This window comes from Bombina bombina, chromosome 5, assembly GCF_027579735.1.
Source record: "Bombina bombina isolate aBomBom1 chromosome 5, aBomBom1.pri, whole genome shotgun sequence".
NCBI lineage: Eukaryota > Metazoa > Chordata > Amphibia > Anura > Bombinatoridae > Bombina > Bombina bombina.
Genome location: NC_069503.1, coordinates 552,256,135 through 552,275,882, shown reverse-complemented (window position 1 = coordinate 552,275,882; position 19,748 = coordinate 552,256,135). Strand labels below are relative to the sequence as shown.

At 41.6% G+C, this 19,748-nt stretch overlaps 1 protein-coding gene across 1 annotated transcript in view; it reads left to right on the top strand.

Moving 5' to 3' along the window:
* Nucleotides 1–19,748, top strand: part of CRTAP (cartilage associated protein) — a 601,161-nt gene that overhangs the window by 174,137 nt on the left and 407,276 nt on the right. The window contains exon 3 of the mRNA XM_053714506.1: nucleotides 17,471–17,642. Within this exon, the coding sequence (XP_053570481.1) occupies nucleotides 17,471–17,642 (172 nt within the window). The remainder of the gene's footprint in view (nucleotides 1–17,470; nucleotides 17,643–19,748) is intronic.

The window sequence follows — 19,748 nt, the reverse complement described above, 5'->3', positions numbered from 1 at the left end:
CAAGAAACTTCCCAGGTACCTATCCAGGTCCAGGGATCCAGAGGCGGAAATGATGGATGCTCTAGCAGTACCCTGGTCTTGCCTGCTTACATTTTTCCCCCTTTAGTTCTACTTCCATGAGTGATCTTAAAGATCAAAATAGAACAATCTTATGTGTTTCTGATAGCCCCAGCGTGGCTTCACAGGATTTGGCATGTGGACCTTGTATGAATGTCCAGTTGCCTGCCTTGGTCTTTTCCTCTAAGACCAGACCTCCTGTCTCAAGGCCCGTTCTTCCATCCAAATCTCAAATCTCTAAATTTAATGGTATGGAAATTGAATGTTTAGTCCTCAGTCATAAAGGTTTCTCTGACTCATTGATTAACACTATGATTCAAACTCGCAAGCCTGTTTTAAGGAAGATCTACCATTAAGTTTCGAAAACTCATATTTCTCTTGTAAGATGTATTGAGTCCACGGATTCATCCTTACTTGTGGGATATTCTCCTTCCCAACAGGAAGTGGCAAAGAGAGCACCCACAGCAGAGCTGTCTATATAGCGCCACCCCCCAATCATTCTCTTTGCCTACTCTAAGACACTAGGAAGGGCAGAGCGAGTGTGGTGACAAAAATGTTAGTTTTTTTATTTCTCAAGCAAAAGTTTGTTATTTTAACCCCTTAATGACCACAGCACTTTTCCATTTTCTGTCCGTTTGGGACCAAGGCTATTTTTACATTTTTGCGGTGTTTGTGTTTAGCTGTAATTTTCATCTTACTCATTTACTGTACCCACACATATTATATACTGTTTTTCTCGCCATTAAATGGACTTTCTAAAGATACCATTATTTTCATCATATCTTATAATTTACTATAAAAAAAATTATAAAATATGAGGAAAAAATTGAAAAAAAACACACTTTTTCTAACTTTGACCCCCAAAATCTGTTACACATCTACAACCACCAAAAAACACCCGTGCTAAATAGTTTCTAAATTTTGTCCTGAGTTTAGAAATACCCAATGTTTACATCTTCTTTGCTTTTTTTGTAAGTTATAGGGCCATAAATACAAGTAGCACTTTGCTATTTCCAAACCATTATTTTTCAAAATTAGCGCTAGTTACATTAGAACACTAATATCTTTCAGGAATCTCTGAATATCCATTGACATGTATATAATTTTTTTTAGTAGACATCCCAAAGTATTGATCTAGGCCCATTTTGGTATATTTCATGCCACCATTTCACCGCCAAATGCGATTAAATACAAAAAATCGTTCACTTTTTTTTACAAATTTTTTCACAAACTTTTGGTTTCTCACTGAAATTATTTACAAACAGCTTGTGCAATTATGGCTTAAATGGTTGTAAATTCTTCTCTGGGATCCCCTTTGTTCAGAAATAGCAGACATATATGGCTTTGGCGTTGCTTTTTAGTAATTAGAAGGCTGCTAAATGCCACTGCGCACTACACGTGTATTATGCCCAGCAGTGAAGGGGTTAATTATGGAGCATGTAGGGAGCTTCTAGGGTTAATTTTAGCTTTAGTGTAGTGTAGTAGACAACCCCAAGTATTGATCTAGGCCCATTTTGGTATATTTCATGCCACCATTTCACCGCCAAATGCGATCAAATAAAAAAAAACGTAAACTTTTTCACAATTTTAGGTTTCTCACTGAAATCATTTACAAACAGCTTGTGCAATTATGGCACAAATGGTTGTAAATGCTTCTCTGGGATCCCCTTTGTTCAGAAATAGCAGACATATATGGCTTTGGCGTTGCTTTTTGGTAATTAGAAGGCCGCCAAATGCAGCTGCATTTCACACGTGTATTATGGCTAGCAGTGAAGGGGTTAATTATGTAGCTTGTAGGGAGCTTGCAGGGTTAATTTTAGCTTTAGTGTAGAGCTCAGCCTCCCACCTGAAACATGAGACCCCCTGATCTCTCCCAAACAGCTCTCTTCCCTCCCCCACCCCCCAATTGTCCCCGCCATCTTAAGTACTGGCAGAAACTCTGCCAGTACTAAAATAAAAGCTATATTTGGGCTTTTTTTGTGTTTTTTTTTAGCATATTTACATATGCTGCTGTGTAGGATCCCCCCTTAGCCCCCAGCCTTACTGATCCCCCACCAAAGAGCTCTCTAACCCTCCCCCTCTGCCTTAATGGGCGCCATCTTGGGTGTCTGCCAGTACCCAGTTTAGTGAAAAAATGTGCCTTTTTTTAAAAAAAAAACCCTTTTCTGCAGTGTAGCTTCCCCCCCCCCCCCCAAGATCAACCCCCCACCCCTTCCACATCTCTTAGCTGTTATTTACAGCTTTCAAAAAGTTATTTTGATGTACTTTTTAAACTTTATTTTTCTGTAGTGTAGCGGTTCCCTCCCGCTCCCGCCCCGTGCACGCGCCCGCCCGCCGCCCCCCGTGCACGCGCGCGCTCCCGTGCGCGCTCTGCCCCCCTCCACTCCACTGGGCACATCGATGGCCGCCCACCCGCCTCCCAGACTTGCTCCCACCCACCAACGATACCGGCCACCGATGTCCGGTGCAGAGAGGGCCACAGAGTGGCTCTCTCTGCATCGGATGGCCAAGGGGGGTTATTGCAGGATGCCTCCATATCGAGGCATCACGGCAATAACCGGAAAGCAGCTGGAAGCGAGCAGGATCGCTTCCAGCTGCTTTCCAGACCAAGGACGTAAGCCACACGTCCTCGGTCATTAAGTGTATTTTTTTTGAGGACGTGTGGCGTATGTCCTTGGTCCTTAAGGGGTTAAATGGTACCGGTGTGTACTATTTACTCTCTGGCAGAAAAGGGATGAAGATTTCTGCAAGGAGGGTTATGATCTTAGCACTTTGTAACTAAGATCCACTGCTGCTCTCACAAGGGCTGAAGAGTACAGGAAAACTTCAGTTGGGGGAACGGTTTGCATGCTAAGCTGCATATGAGGTATGTTCAGTCTATATTTTTTCTAGACAGACTGTGTTAATTCTAGAAAAGGCTGGCAATATCCCCATGAGGGAAGGGTAAGCTGTATTCAGACACTTGGATAGGAATTTCAGCTTGCTTGAAGGGCTCATAAGTTACTGGTGACACTGTTAGGAAGAAACGTTTTTGTTTGTTCAGTAAATGATGCAATTATAACGTTTTTTTGAAGGGACTAAAGGGGTCATTGTGTCTTGTTTTAGGTTTTTTTAACCCACATGGTTAATTAAGAGACACTCAGGTGTTTTTCTAATAGGCCTCAAAACATCGAGTGAGGTGGGAGGGGCCTATTTTCGCACCTCAGTTGCGCAGTTTCTTTTCCTTAGAGACATCCAACTGCTTCTCCAGTGGTTCCTGCTGTGTTTGAGGGCTGTAAAGGTGGTTTTTCCCCCACAAATAGTTCTGAAGGGCAGGTAGGCGCCACAGCAGAGCTGTGGCAAGGTGCTGAAAGTTTTGTTTACTGGTTTTGACGTTTTTTCAATCCGGTTTTGCCATTAAGGGGTTAATTGTTTGTTTGCATAGCTGTGCAAAGTTACTAAGGCTGTAAGATACTACTGTAAAAATTTCGTTAAGTTTACTGCTTTTTTACACTGTTTTGCAGAACTTGTGCAGCTTTTTTTCTCTTAAAGGCACAGTACCGTTTTATTTCTAAGTGTTATTTACTTTGATTACAGTGTTTTCCAAGCTTGCTTGTTACATTACTAGCCTGTTTAACATGTCTGACACCAAGGAAAATCCTTGTTCAATATGTTTGGAAGCCATTGTGGAACCCCCTCTTAGAATGTGTCCCAATTGTACTGATATGTCTATAAATTATAAAGAACATATATTAGCACTTAAAAATAGAGCAATAGATGATTCTCAGTCAGAAGTAAATGAGGGTTTAGCATCTAGCTCTCCCCAAGTGTCACAACCAGTAACGCCCGCACAAGTGACGCCAAGTACTTCTAGTGCGTTGAATTCATTTACTTTACAAGACATGGCCACAGTTATCAATACAACCCTCACAGAGGTTTTATCCAAACTGCCTGGTTTACAAGGAGAGCGGGACAGCTCTGGGTTAAGGAAAAATGCTGAGCCGTCTCATGCTTTAGTAGCCGTATCTGATATGCCCTCACAATGCTCTGAAGGGGTGAGGGATTTGTTATCTGTGGGAGAAATTTCTGATTCAGTAAAGACGCTTCCTCAGACAGATTCTGATATGACAGCTTTTAAATTTAAGCTTGAACACCTCCGCTTATTGCTTAGGGAGGTATTGGCAACTCTAGATGATTGTGACCCTATAGTGGTGCCAGAGAAATTGTGTAAAATGGATAAATACTTAGAGGTTCCTGTTTACACTGATGTTTTTCCAGTCCCTAAGAGGATTGTGAATATTATTGCTAAGGAGTGGGATAGACCAGGTATTCCGTACACTCCCCCTCCTGTTTTTAAGAAAATGTTTCCCATATCTGACACCATAAGGGACTCATGGCAGACAGTTCCTAAGGTGGTGGGAGCTATTTCTACTCTGTCTAAGCGTAGAACTATACCTATCGAAGACAGTTGTGCTTTCAACGATCCTATGGATAAAAAAATAGAGGGTCTGTTGAAGAAAATTTTTGTTCATCAAGGTTTTTCTCTCCAACCTATTGTGTGCATTGTTCCTGTAACGACTGCAGCTGCTTTCTGGTTTGAGGCTCTAGAGGAGGTTCTTCAAATGGAGACTCCATTAGAGGAGATTATGGACAGAATTAAGGCCCTTAAGTTGGCTAATTCTTTTAATACAGATGCCGCATTTCAACTGGCTAAATTAGCGGCAAAGAATTCAGGTTTTGCCATTTTAGCACGCAGGGTGTTATGGCTTAAGTCCTGGTCTGCTGATGTGTCATCTAAATCTAAACTTTTGAACATTTCTTTCAAAGGTAAGACCCTATTCGGGCCTGAACTGAAAGAGATTATTTCAGACATCACTGGAGGCATAGGTCATGCCCTCCCTCAGGATAGATCAAGTAAGATGAAGACCAAACAGAATAATTTTCGCTCCTTTCGGAACTTTAAGAGTGGTTCCGCTTCAGCTTCCTCTACTGTAAAGCAAGAGGGGAATTTTGCCCAATCCAAGTCAGTCTGGACACCTAACTAGGCTTGAAACAAGGGTAAACAGGCCAAGAAGCCTGCAGCTGCTTCTAAAACAGCATGAAGGGGTAGCCCCCGATCCGGGACCGGATCTAGTAAGGGGCAGACTCTCTCTCTTCACTCAGGCTTGGGCGAGAGATGTTTGCGATCCCTGGGCTTTAGAAATTGTGTCCCAGGGGTATCTTCTGGAATTCAAAGACTCCCTTCCAAGGGGGAGATTTCACATTTCTCGATTGTCTGTAAACCAGACAAAGAGAGAGGCGTTCTTACGCTGTGTAGAAGACCTACATACCATGGGGGTGATCCGCCCAGTCCCAATAGAGGAACATGGGCTAGGGTTTTATTCAAACCTGTTTGTTGTTCCCAAAAAAGAGGGAACTTTCAGACCAATCTTGGATCTCAAAATTCTAAACAAGTTCCTCAAGGTTCCATCATTCAAGATGGAGACTATTCGGACTATTCTACCTCTGATCCAGGAGGGTCAATATATGACTACCGTGGACTTAAAGGATGCGTATCTACACATCCCTATTCACAGAGATCATCAATTTCTCAGATTCGCCTTTCTAAACAGGCATTACCAGTTTGTGGCCCTTCCCTTCGGGCCACGGCTCCCAGAATTTTCACAAAAGTGCTAGGGTCCCTTCTGGCGGTTCTGCAACCACAGGGCATAGCAGTGGCGCCTTATCTAGACGACATCTTAATTCAGGCATCGACTTTCCAGCTAGCCAAGTCTCACACGGACATCGTGTTGGCTTTTCTGAGAGCTCACGGGTGGAAGGTGAACATAAAAAAGAGTTCTCTCTTCCCTCTTACAAGAGTTTCCTTCCTAGGGACTCTGATAGACTCGGTAGAAATGAAAATATTTCTGACGGAGGTCAGAAAATTAAAACTCTTAACCACTTGCCGAGCTCTTCATTCCATTCCTCGGCCATCAGTGGCTCAGTGTATGGAGGTAATCGGACTCATGGTAGTGGCAATGGACATAGTTCCTTTTGCCCGCCTACACCTCAGACCACTGCAACTATGCATGCTCAAACAGTGGAATGGGGATTATGCAGATTTATCTCAACTGCATCTGGACCAGGGGACCAGAGACTCTCTTCTCTGGTGGTTGTCTCAGGACCACCTGTCTCAGGGAATGTGTTTCCGCAGGCCAGAGTGGCTCATTGTAACGACAGATCCCAGCCTGCTAGGCTGGGGTGCAGTCTGGAACTCCCTGAAAGCACAGGGCTTATGGTCTCGGGAGGAAGCTCTCCTCCCGATAAACATTCTAGAACTGAGAGCGATATTCAATGCGTTTCAGACGTGGCCTCAGCTTGCTGCGGCCAAATTCATCAGATTTCAGTCGGACAACATCACGACTGTAGCTTATATCAATCATCAAGGAGGAACAAGGAGTCCTCTAACGATGATGGAGGTAACCAAAATAATCCGGTGGGCAGAGGATCACTCTTGCCATCTCTCAGCAATCCACATCCCAGGGGTAGAGAACTGGGAGGCGGATTTTCTAAGTCGTCAGACTTTTCATCCGGGCGAGTGGGAACTCCATCCGCAGGTATTTGCCCAGCTGATTCAGCTGTGGGGCACACCAGAATTGGATCTGATGGCGTCTCGTCAGAATGCCAAACTTCCTCATTACGGGTCCAGGTCCCGGGATCCCAAGGCGGTACTGATAGATGCTCTAGCAGTGCCTTGGTCCTTCAATCTGGCCTATGTATTTCCACCGTTTCCTCTCCTCCCTCGTCTGGTTGCCAGAATCAAGCAGGAGAGATCTTCGGTAATTCTGATAGCACCTGCGTGGCCACGCAGGATTTGGTATGCAGACCTAGTGGACATGTCCTCTGTTCCACCGTGGACTCTGCCAATGAGGCGGGACCTTCTAATTCAAGGTCCGTTCACGCATCCAAATCTAGTTTCTCTGCGTCTGACTGCTTGGAGATTGAACGCCTGATTCTATCAAAGCGTAGTTTCTCTGAGTCGGTCATTGATACCCTGATTCAGGCTAGAAAGCCTGTCACCAGGAAGATCTATCATAAGATTTGGCGCAAATATCTTTATTGGTGTGAATCCAAAGGTTACTCGTGGAGTAAGATTAGGATTCCTAGAATATTGTCTTTTCTCCAAGAAGGTTTGGAGAAGGGATTATCTGCTAGTTCCCTAAAAGGTCAAATGTCTGCTTTGTCTATTCTACTACACAAACGTCTGGCAGATGTCCCAGACGTTCAAGCATTTAGTCAGGCTTTGGTCAGAATCAAGCCTGTATTTAAACCTGTTGCTCCGACATGGAACCTAAACTTAGTTCTTAAAGTTCTTCAAGGGGTTCCGTTTGAACCTATGCATTCCATAGATATTAAGCTTCTATCTTGGAAAGTTTTGCTTTTAGTAGCTATCTCTTCGGCTCGAAGAGTTTCTGAGCTATCTGCTTTACAATGTGATTCCCCTTACCTTGTTTTCCATGCAGATAAGGTGGTTTTGCGTACCAATCTTGATGTGGTTCGTGCTTTAAAGTTCTACTTACAAGCAACTAAAGATTTCCGTCAAACATCTTCATTGTTTGTTGTTTATTCTGGTAAACGGAGAGGTCAAAGGGCTACGGCTACCTCTCTTTCCTTTTGGCTGAAAAGCATCATCCGTTTGGCCTATGAGACTGCTGGACAGCAGCCTCCTGAAAGAATTACTGCTCATTCTACTAGAGCTGTGGCTTCCACATGGGCTTTTAAGAATGAGTCTTCTTTTGAACAGATTTGTAAGGCGGCGACTTGGTCTTCGCTTCATACTTTTTCCAAATTTTCCAAATTCAATACTTTTGCTTCTTCGGAGGCTATTTTTGGGAGAGAGGTTCTACAAGCAGTGGTGCCTTCCGTTTAAGGTCCCTGTCCCTGTCTTGTCCCTCCCTTCATCTGTGTCCTAAAGCTTTGGTATTGATATCCCACAAGTAAGGATGAATCCGTGGACTCGATACATCTTACAAGAGAAAACATAATTTATGCTTACCTGATAAATTTATTTCTCTTGCAATGTATCGAGTCCACAGCCCGCCCTGTTTTTTAAGACAGGCATATATATTTTTATTTTAAAACTTTCAGTCACCACTGCACCCTATAGTTTCTCCTTTTTCTTCCTAGCCTTCGGTCGAATGACTGGAGGGTGGAGCTAAGAGGGGAGCTATATAGACAGCTCTGCTGTGGGTTCTCTCTTTGCCACTTACTGTTGGGACGGAGAATATCCCACAAGTAAGGATGAATCCGTGGACTCGATACATCACAAGAGAAATACATTTATCAGGTAAGCATAAATTATGTTTTCTTGGTGTTCTTCTCATGATTTCTCTTGGCATTGTTTTCGGATACCTTCAGTTTCTTCAGGATGGTGTGAATAAAGGTTTGTCTGCCTTGAAAGGACAAATCTCTGCTCTTTATTTTTTATTTCAAAGAAAGATTGGAAATCTTTTGTCCAGACTTTAATTCAAATTAAACCAGTTATTAAATCTATTTCTCCTCCCTGGAGTCTTAATTTGCTGTTAAAGATTTTACAGGCTCCTCCTTTTGAGCCTATAAATACTTTGGACATTAAACTACTTTCTTGGAAAGTGTTGTTTCTTTTGGCCATCTCTTCTGCTAGAAGAGTCTCTGAATTGTCTGCCTTCTCTTGTGAGTCTCCTTATCTGATTTTTCATCATTTATAAAGCTTTATTCAAATTTGAGCCTAAAGTTGTAAATTCTAACACCATTAATAGACAAATTATTCTTCCTTCTTTATGTCCTAATCCTAAAATTAAAAGATCATTATACTCTTTGGAATGTCGTTAGAGCTTTAAAATACTATGTAGATGTTACTAAGGATTTAAGACAGATTTCTAATCTGTTATTTTTTCTGGTTTTGGAAAAGGTCAGAAAGCCTCGGAGAATTACATCTCATTCTATAAGTCTCCGCCTCAGAGAATTACAGCTCATTCTATAAGACAGTTGACACTTTTTGGGCTTTCAGGAATGAAGCTTCAGTTGATCAAATCTGCAAAGCGGCCACTTGGTCGTCTTTGCATACCTTTACTAAATGTTACCATTTTGATGTTTTTGCTTCTTTAGAAGCAGCTTTTGGTAGAAAGGTTCTTTAAGCAACAGTTTGATTCTAGTGTCTATAATTTGAGTTTTTTATTTAAAAAAAAACCTAATTACTTTTTCGATTTTTAATTTATTTTATTTTATCCCTCCCTTTTGTTGTTACTCGTGGACTTCCACATCTTGGGTATTATATCCCATCAGTAACAAGCTTGTGGACTCTCATCACCTATATGAAAGAAAACATAATTTATGTAAGAACTTACCTGATTTATTTCATGGTGGCGAGAGTCCACGAGGCTTATCTATTTTTTGGGGTTATGAATTTAGTTTTTTTATATAAAGCACATCTTTTTCCTGCTCTTTTTTATGCTTTTTCTCCTTATACACCTCACTAACTTGGCTATTCTTTAAACTGAGGTATGAGTGAGGTGGGAGGGGTATTTATAGGCATTTGAGGTTTGGGAAACTTTGCCTTCTCCTGGTAGGAATGTATATCACATCAGTAACAAGCTTGTGGACTCTCGCCACCATGAAATAAATTAATTTATCAGTTAAGTTCTTACATAAATTGTTTTTCTTGTTTAGCAGTAATTAAGCTTTGGGTCTGCATACCTAAAAACTTATAGCAAGGGGGGTACTCTGATTAGCCTGCCTTTTATTGATTGAAAACATTCAGCAGACTGGACAGAGAGAATAAGGTGAAAAGAACAGTATCTATCATTTGGACACTTTCTGTGTTGGTCACCTTGTAGTTGTCTTCCTTAGGAGCTCTACATTGTAAACTCTGTAGTCCGATTCTGCTCAAAGTTGCTTTATAGAGCAATGAGTTACTCGGCTGCACAGAGATTTAGCTTCTCATCTGCACACTCTCCTACACAGCGAAGACCTGCACTAGCAGTCTTCTACTCAGCACTGCCTTAGTCTGTCACTATCTGAAGCTTTTGAGAATTTCTGGTGGGCGAGCAGGTATTATTACTATACCGATAGGGCAATATTTCCCACCAAGGTCTCAGTGTTTCGGATTGTAGCTGGCTGTCTATGTAAATTTTCAGATGAGCCAAGGCAGGCCTTATAAGTTCTCGCTGCCATTCATGAAACACCCATAAACATACAGACAGACAGACATACACACAGGTATACACAAACATACCTAGACACACATACATACAGATCTACATATACAAAAATATGCTTGCAGTTATATATGCACACACAGTATATGAGGGGCCTGTTAGTGTGAACTATATTTTCAAGTAATGGTAGATATATTCTCAGACCCGACAGCAGCCTATTTCTATGCCCCACTTTCTCAGTTAGCTGACAGGGGTGTCTCTGTACACAGACTGTGGTGCGCTACCTTGGTGACTACCGTTACTTAGCCTTCATATATTGGGGTCCTCAAGCCCATATTGTCCCCCTTAATAAACAGTATTGTAGATGGACATTCATTAATAGCAGGGTAATCGTATTGATCATAAACATGGCTACCATATGTGCCAGGAGGTTTGCATTTCTCATTCTCAAAAATGGGCAACTATAATATTTATCTGTCTATATCTATTTGTATTTAAAGGATCATTATTTTTAAGAAAATTGAACAAACTGTTCCCTTTTCTCCTGTTAAGTGTAGTCAGTCCACGGGTCATCCATTACTTATGGGATTATAACTCCTCCCTAACAGGAAGTGCAAGAGGATCACCCAAGCAGAGCTGCTATATAGCTCCTCCCCTCTACGTCATACCCAGTCATTCTCTTGCACCTAACTAATAGATAGGATGTGTGAGAGGACAGTGGTTATTAAAACTTAGTTTTTATTTCTTCAATCAAAAGTTTGTTATTTTAAACGGCACCGGAGTGTGTTGTTTTTTCTCAGGCAGCATTAGAAGAAGAATCTACCTGAGTTTGTGTATGATCTTAGCGGACGTAACTAAGATCCATTTTGCTGTTCTTGGCCTTCTGAGGAGCGAGGTAACTTCAGAACAGGGGACAGCGGGCAGGGTTCACCTGCAAAGAGGTATGTTGCAGTATATTATTTTCTAAGGAATGGAATTGACTGAGAAAATACTGCTAATACCGTTAAAATGTAAGTACAGCCTTAAATGCAGTAGTAGCAACTGGTATCAGGCTGATATGTATGTATGTTGGCACTGAAGTATTTCTGGGGAATGGCACTTCACTAAGAAAATACTGTATACATATAACTTATAGCCTTTCTGCAGTGATAGCGACTAGCAACAGGCTTTTAATATCATTTCATATATTTATATTTAAAACGTTTACTGGCAGGTTAATCGTTTTCTCTCTGAGGTACTTGATGAAAAATTTTATGGGCATTATTTTCCACTTGGCTGTCGTTTGTTTTTGAACAAATTCAGTTTACTGAGCTTCCCCACTGTTGTATTATGAGTGGGAGGGGCTTATTTTGGCGCTTTTACTACGCATTAGAAATTCAGTCACAAGTCTTTCTTATTCTCCCTGCATGATCCAGGACGTCTCTACAGAGCTCAGGGGTCTCCAAAACTAGTTTGAGGGAGGTAATCACTCACAGCAGACCTGTGAGACTGTGATTTGACTGTGATAAAAACGTATATAATTTTATTGTTATCCGTTTTTTTGGTATTAAGGGGTTAATATTCCATTTGCTAATGGGTGCAATCCTTTGCTAAATTAATGCATTTCATGTGAAAAATTGATTGCTATAACTAATCCGGTTCATTGTTATCTCAACTGTGACAGTTTTTTTGTGTGCTTCTTAAAGGCACAGTGACGTTTTTTATATTGCTTGTAAATTCATTTAAAAAGTATTTTCCAAGCTTGCTAGTCTAATTGCTAGTTTGTTTAAACATGTCTGACACAGAGGAATCTCTGTGTTCAAAGGCCAATGTGGAGCCCAATAGAAATTTATGTACTAATTGCATTGATGCTACTTTAAATAAAAGCCAATCTGTACATTTTAAGAAAAATTCACCAGACAACGAGGGGGAAGTTATGCCGACTAACTTGCCTCACGTGTCAGTACCTGCGTCTCCCGCTCAGGAGGTGCGTGATATTGTAACGCCAAGTACATCAGGGCGGCCATTACAAATCACTTTGCAAGACATGGCTAATGTTATGACTGAAGTTTTATCTAAATTGCCAGAACTTAGAGGTAAACGAGACCACTCTGGGGTGAGAACAGAGTGCGCTGATAATACTAGGGCCATGTCTGATACTGCGTCACAATTTGCAGAACATGAAGACAGAGAGCTTCATTCTGTGGGTGACGGATCTGATCCAAATAAACTGGATTCAGACATTTCAAATTTTAAATTTAAGCTTGAGAACCTCCGTGTGTTACTAGGGGAGGTGTTAGCGGCTCTGAATGATTGTAACACGGTTGCAATCCCAGAGAAAATATGTAGGTTGGATAAATATTTTGCGGTACCAACGTGTACTGACGTTTTCCCTATACCTAAAAGACTTACAGAAATTGTTAACAAGGAGTGGGATAGACCCGGTGTGCCTTTCTCACCCCCTCCTATATTTAGAAAAATGTTTCCAATAGACGCCACCACACGGGACTTATGGCAGACGGTCCCTAAGGTGGAGGGAGCAGTTTCTACTTTAGCTAAGCGTACCACTATCCCGGTGGAGGATAGCTGTGCCTTTTCAGATCCAATGGATAAAAAGTTAGAGGGTTACCTTAAGAAAATGTTTGTTCAACAAGGTTTTATATTGCAACCCCTTGCATGCATTGCGCCTGTCACGGCTGCGGCGGCATTCTGGTTTGAGTCTCTGGAAGAGACCATTAGTTCAGCTACGCTGGATGAGATTACAGACAAGCTTAGAGTCCTTAAGCTAGCTAATTCATTTATTTCGGATGCCGTAGTACATTTAACTAAACTTACGGCTAAGAACTCCGGATTCGCCATTCAGGCGCGCAGAGCGCTGTGGCTTAAATCATGGTCAGCTGATGTGACTTCTAAATCCAAATTGCTCAACATACCTTTCAAGGGGCAGTCACTATTCGGGCCCGGTTTAAAAGAGATTATCGCTGACATTACTGGAGGTAAGGGCCATGCCCTGCCTCAAGACAGAGCCAAACCAAGGGCTAAACAGTCTAATTTTCGTGCCTTTCGTAACTTCAAGGCAGGAGCAGCATCAACTTCCTCCGCTCCAAAACAGGAAGGAACCGTTGCTCGCTACAGACAGGGCTGGAAACCTAACCAGACCTGGAACAAGGGCAAGCAGGCCAGAAAACCTGCTGCTGCCCCTAAGACAGCATGAAGTGAGGGCCCCCTATCCGAAAGCGGATCTAGTGGGGGGCAGACTTTCTCTCTTCGCCCAGGCTTGGGCAAGAGATGTCCAGGATCCCTGGACGTTAGAGATCATATCTCAGGGATATCTTCTGGACTTCAAAGCTTCTCCCCCAAAAGGGAGATTTCATCTTTCAAGGTTGTCAACAAACCAGATAAAGAAAGAGGCGTTTCTACGCTGTGTACAAGATCTTTTACTAATGGGAGTGATCCACCCGGTTCCACGGTCGGAACACGGACAAGGGTTTTACTCAAATCTGTTCGTGGTTCCCAAGAAAGAGGGAACCTTCAGACCAATCTTGGATTTAAAGATCCTAAACAAATTCCTAAGAGTTCCATCGTTTAAAATGGAAACTATTCGGACAATATTACCCATGATCCAAAAGGGTCAGTACATGACCACAGTGGATTTAAAGGATGCCTACCTTCACATACCGATTCACAAAGATCATTACCGGTATCTAAGGTTTGCCTTCCTGGACAGGCATTACCAGTTCGTAGCTCTTCCCTTCGGGTTAGCTACTGCTCCAAGAATCTTCACAAAGGTTCTGGGTTCTCTTCTGGCGGTACTAAGACCGCATGGAATATCGGTAGCTCCATACCTAGACGACATTCTAATACAAGCGTCAAGTTTCCAAACTGCCAAGTCTCATACAGAGTTAGTACTGGCATTTCTAAGGTCACATGGGTGGAAGGTGAATGTAGAAAAGAGTTCTCTTTTGCCACTCACAAGAGTTCCCTTTTTAGGGACTCTTATAGATTCTGTAGAAATGAAAATTTACCTGACAGAGGACAGGTTAACAAAACTCCTAAATGCTTGCCGTGTCCTTCATTCCATTCCACACCCGTCAGTGGCTCAATGCATGGAGGTAATCGGCTTAATGGTAGCGGCAATGGACATAGTTCCCTTTGCACGCCTGCATCTCAGACCACTGCAATTGTGCATGCTAAGTCAGTGGAATGGGGATTACTCAGATTTGTCCCCTATGCTGAATCTGGATCAAGAGACCAGAAATTCTCTTCTATGGTGGCTCTCTCGGCCACGTCTGTCCAAGGGGATGCCCTTCAGCAGGCCAGATTGGACGATTGTAACAACAGACGCCAGCCTGCTAGGTTGGGGCGTTGTCTGGAATTCCCTGAAGACTCAGGGATCATGGACTCAGGAGGAGAGCCTCCTTCCCATAAACATTCTGGAATTAAGAGCAGTTTTCAATGCCCTTCTGGCTTGGCCTCAGTTAGCAACTCTGAGGTTCATCAGGTTTCAGTCAGACAACATCACGACTGTGGCTTACATCAACCATCAGGGAGGGACAAGGAGTTCCCTAGCGATGATGGAAGTCTCAAAGATAATTCACTGGGCAGAGTCTCACTCTTGCCACCTATCAGCGATCCACATCCCAGGCGTGGAGAACTGGGAGGCGGATTTTCTAAGTCGCCAGACTTTTCATCCGGGGGAGTGGGAACTTCATCCGGAGGTCTTTGCCCAAATACTTCGGCGTTGGGGCAAACCAGATCTGGATCTCATGGCGTCTCGCCAGAACGCCAAACTTCCTTGTTACGGATCCAGGTCCAGGGACCCGGGAGCGGTTCTGATAGATGCTCTGACAGCACCTTGGGCCTTCAACATCGCTTATGTGTTTCCACCCTTCCCGATGCTTCCTCGATTGATTGCCAGGATCAAACAGGAGAGAGCATCGGTGATTCTAATAGCGCCTGCGTGGCCACGCAGGACCTGGTATGCAGACCTAGTGGACATGTCGTCCTGTCCACCATGGTCTCTACCTCTGAGACAGGACCTTCTAGTTCAGGGTCCTTTCAAACATCCAAATCTAATTTCTCTGAGGCTGACTGCATGGAGATTGAACGCTTGATTTTATCAAAGCGTGGTTTCTCGGAGTCAGTGATTGATACCTTAATACAGGCTAGGAAGCCTGTTACCAGGAAAATTTACCATAAAATATGGCGCAAATACTTGCATTGTTGCGAATCCAAGAGTTACTCATGGAGTAAGGTTAGGATTCCTAGGATATTGTCTTTTCTACAAGAAGGTTTAGAAAAGGGTTTATCCACTAGTTCGTTAAAGGGACAGATCTCAGCTTTGTCCATCCTTTTACACAAACGTCTGTCAGAAGTTCCAGACGTTCAGGCTTTTTGTCAGGCTTTGGCCAGAATTAAGCCTGTGTTTAAAACTGTTGCTCCGCCATGGAGCTTAAACTTAGTTCTTAACTTTTTACAGGGTGTTCCGTTTGAACCCCTTCATTCCATTGATATCAAGCTGTTATCTTGGAAAGTTCTGTTTTTAATGGCTATTTCCTCGGCTCGAAGAGTCTCGGAGTTATCGGCCTTACATTGTGATTCTCCTTATCTGATTTTTCATTCAGACAAGGTAGTTCTGCGTACTAAACCTGGGTTCTTACCTAATGTAGTCACTAACAGGAATATCAATCAAGAGATTGTTGTTCCATCATTGTGCCCTAACCCTTCCTCAAAGAAGGAACGACTTCTGCACAATCTGGACGTTGTTCGTGCCCTGAAATTTTATTTGCAGGCAACTAAAGATTTTCGACAAACGTCTTCCCTGTTTGTCGTTTATTCTGGACAGAGGAGAGGTCAAAAGGCTTCGGCTACCTCTCTCTCCTTTTGGCTTCGTAGCATAATACGTTTAGCCTATGAGACTGCTGGACAGCAGCCTCCTGAAAGAATTACAGCTCATTCTACCAGAGCTGTGGCTTCCACTTGGGCCTTTAAAAATGAGGCCTCTGTTGAACAGATTTGCAAGGCTGCGACTTGGTCTTCACTTCACACTTTTTCCAAATTTTCCAAATTTTACACTTTTGCTTCTTCGGAGGCTGTTTTTGGGAGAAAGGTTCTTCAGGCAGTGGTTCCTTCTGTGTAAAGATCCTGCCTGTCCCTCCCGTCATCCGTGTACTTTTAGCTTTGGTATTGGTATCCCATAAGTAATGGATGACCCGTGGACTGACTACACTTAACAGGAGAAAACAAAATTTATGCTTACCTGATAAATTCCTTTCTCCTGTAGTGTAGTCAGTCCACGGCCCGCCCTGTTTTTTTATGGCAGGTCTAAATTTTAAATTATACTCCAGTCACCACTGCACCCTATAGTTTCTCCTTTCTCGTTTGGTTTTCGGTCGAATGACTGGGTATGACGTAGAGGGGAGGAGCTATATAGCAGCTCTGCTTGGGTGATCCTTTTGCACTTCCTGTTAGGGAGGAGTTATAATCCCATAAGTAATGGATGACCCGTGGACTGACTACACTACAGGAGAAAGGAATTTCAGGTAAGCATAAATTTTGTTTTTTCTCTCTCTCTGTGTATAATATATATATATATATATATATATATATATATATATATATATATATATATATATATATATATATATATATATATATATATATATATATATATATACACATACACATACATACATACATACATACATACATACATACATACATACATACATACATACATACATACACGTGTTCTCCACAGAGAATACCAGCTGGGTGTCATATAGATGTATGCTCTGTCTAAATCATGAATGTCTAATTATGACTTTACTGTCCCTTTAAAGCTAAATGTTAACTGCATTATCTAACTTAAATTGATTTAATAATAATTTGTGCAACAAACACTGAAAACAATCAATATCAGTTCATTTTAGCTTAATAATGGCTTAATTTTAGTTGGGTTGTCAGTAAAATCAGCTTGATGTATGCTCTGTCTAAATCATGAATGTCTAATTATGACTTTACTGTCCCTTTAAAGCTAAATGTTAACTGCATTATCTAACTTAAATTGATTTAATAATAATTTGTGCAACAAACACTGAAAACAATCAATATCAGTTCATTTTAGCTTAATAATGGCTTAATTTTAGTTGGGTTGTCAGTAAAATCAGCTTGGTGGCATGCCCATTAAATAATTCCTGGGGAGAACACTGTAAACCATTTTTATTTACTTTCATCATTGCCAAAATAAATAAATCAGACCAATATATGATTTCTTTTAGGGCTTGTTCATCCGAGCAGTAAGAGCTTATAATGGAGAAAACTGGAGAACTTCTATTTCTGATATGGAACTTGCACTGCCAGAATTTTTTAAGGCCTTTGAAGAATGCATAGCAGCTTGTGAAAGATCCCGGGAGATTAAGGAATTTAAAGACCTTTATCTTTCTATAGCAGGTTGGTAAAATGTGCTAACTAAGGGCCAAATTACAAGTGGCGCGTTAACTGCGCTAGAAGTAAGCTTTTTGGGTTATGCTAGTATTATGAGTTGAAAGTAAACTGTGTTTGCTCATGCGCTAACCCTAATATCGCACGCGCGATAACCTGTGGGAAAAAAACACCCTGCTTGTGAGCAAACCCGATCACATATTCTCATGTGAGCTAACCTGACATGAAAATATGAATATTTCCCATTCCAATGTTCTTCACATAGAAGAATGTTCTATTTATTCATAAATGCACATTTCTATATACTGTATATCTAATGGTATTTTGGTACAATATATATTTATACCTCTATAATATATACATGCATAGGGCTCAAAATTTCCAGTACTAAGCCACTAGCCAGGCCAAAATGTTACTCGCCACTTCTGATCCCACCCACAAACTGACCATGCCACGCCCACTACTCCACACTATCTTTAATTATGTTTAGCTATCGCAAAACACATTGTGCATTAATTTTAATCTTCTTTCTATTTTATACCATAAGAAATTAAATAATATTACATACATTAATAAATTAACACAAAAAAGTGCATAACAGCAACATCAACTAGGGGTTCTGGGGAAGGCAACAGCTAGATGAAATAGGCTGCTCATTAATCCTAGGTAAATGTACAAGTGTGGAAAAGGGGCGCTAAAAGCGAAGAATAAATATGTAAATTCTAAGGATACATATTGACAATATTTGTCATTAGCATTTACATTTCTTTCATGTAATTGGCAAGAGTCCATGAGCTAGTGACATATGGGATATACAATCCTACCAGGAGGGGCAAAGTTTCTCAAATCTCAAAATGCCTATAAATACACCCCTCACCACACCCACAATTCAGTTTGACAAACTTTGCCTCCTATGGAGGTGGTGAAGTAAGTTTGTGCTAAGATTTCTACTTTGATATGCACTTCTCAGCATTTTGAAGCCCGGTTCCTCTCAGAGTACAGTGAATGTCAGAGGGATGTGAAGGGAGCATCACCTATTGAATGCAATGGTTTTTCTCACAGGAGATCTATTTCTTAGGTTCTCTTTTATCGGTCGTAGAGATTCATCTCTTACCTCCCTTTTCAGATCGACGATATACTCTCATATACCATTACCTCTACTGATAACTGTTTCAGTACTGGTTTGGCTATCTGCTATATGTGGATGGGTGTCTTTTGGTAAGTATGTTTTCTCTTGTTAAGTGTATCCAGTCCTCGGATCATCCATTACTTATGGGATATTCTCCTTCCCAACAGGAAGTTGCAAGAGGATCACCCACAGCAGAGCTGCTATATAGCTCCTCCCCTAACTGCCATATCCAGTCATTCTCTTGCAAGCCTCAACCAAGATGGAGGTCGTAAGAGGAGTGTGGTGTTTTATACTTAGTTTATTTCTTCAATCAAAAGTTTATTTTTAAATGGTACCGGAGTGTGCTGTTTATCTCAGGCAGTATTTAGAAGAAGAATCTGCCTGCATTTTCTATGATCTTAGCAGAAGTAACTAAGATCCATGGCTGTTCTCACATATTCTGAGGAGTGAGGTAACTTCAGAGAGGGAATGGCGTGCAGGTTTTCCTGCAATAAGGTATGTGCAGTTAATATATTTCTAGGGATGGAATTTGCTAGAAAATGCTGCTTATACCGGATTAATGTAAGTAAAGCCTTAAATGCAGTGATAGCTACTGGTATCAGGCTAATTAATAGAGATGCATACTCTTATAAAAATGTAATATAAAACGTTTGCTGGCATGTTAATCGTTTTTATATATGTTTGGTGACAAAACTTATTGGGGCCTAGTTTTTTTCCACATGGCTGGTTTGATTTCTGCCTAGAGACAGTTTCCTGAATCTTTCCACTGTTGCAATATGAGTGGGAAGGGCCTATTTTAGTGCTTTTCTGTGCAGCTAAAAATACTGACAGAGACATTCATCTTCCCTCTGCATGATACAGGACATCTCTGAAGGGCTCAAAAGGCTTCAAAGTCGTGTTTGAGGAGGGTAACAATCACAGTAGACTGTGGCAGTTGTGACTGTGTTTAAAAAACGTTTTTGTCATTTATTATTCTGTTTTTGTTA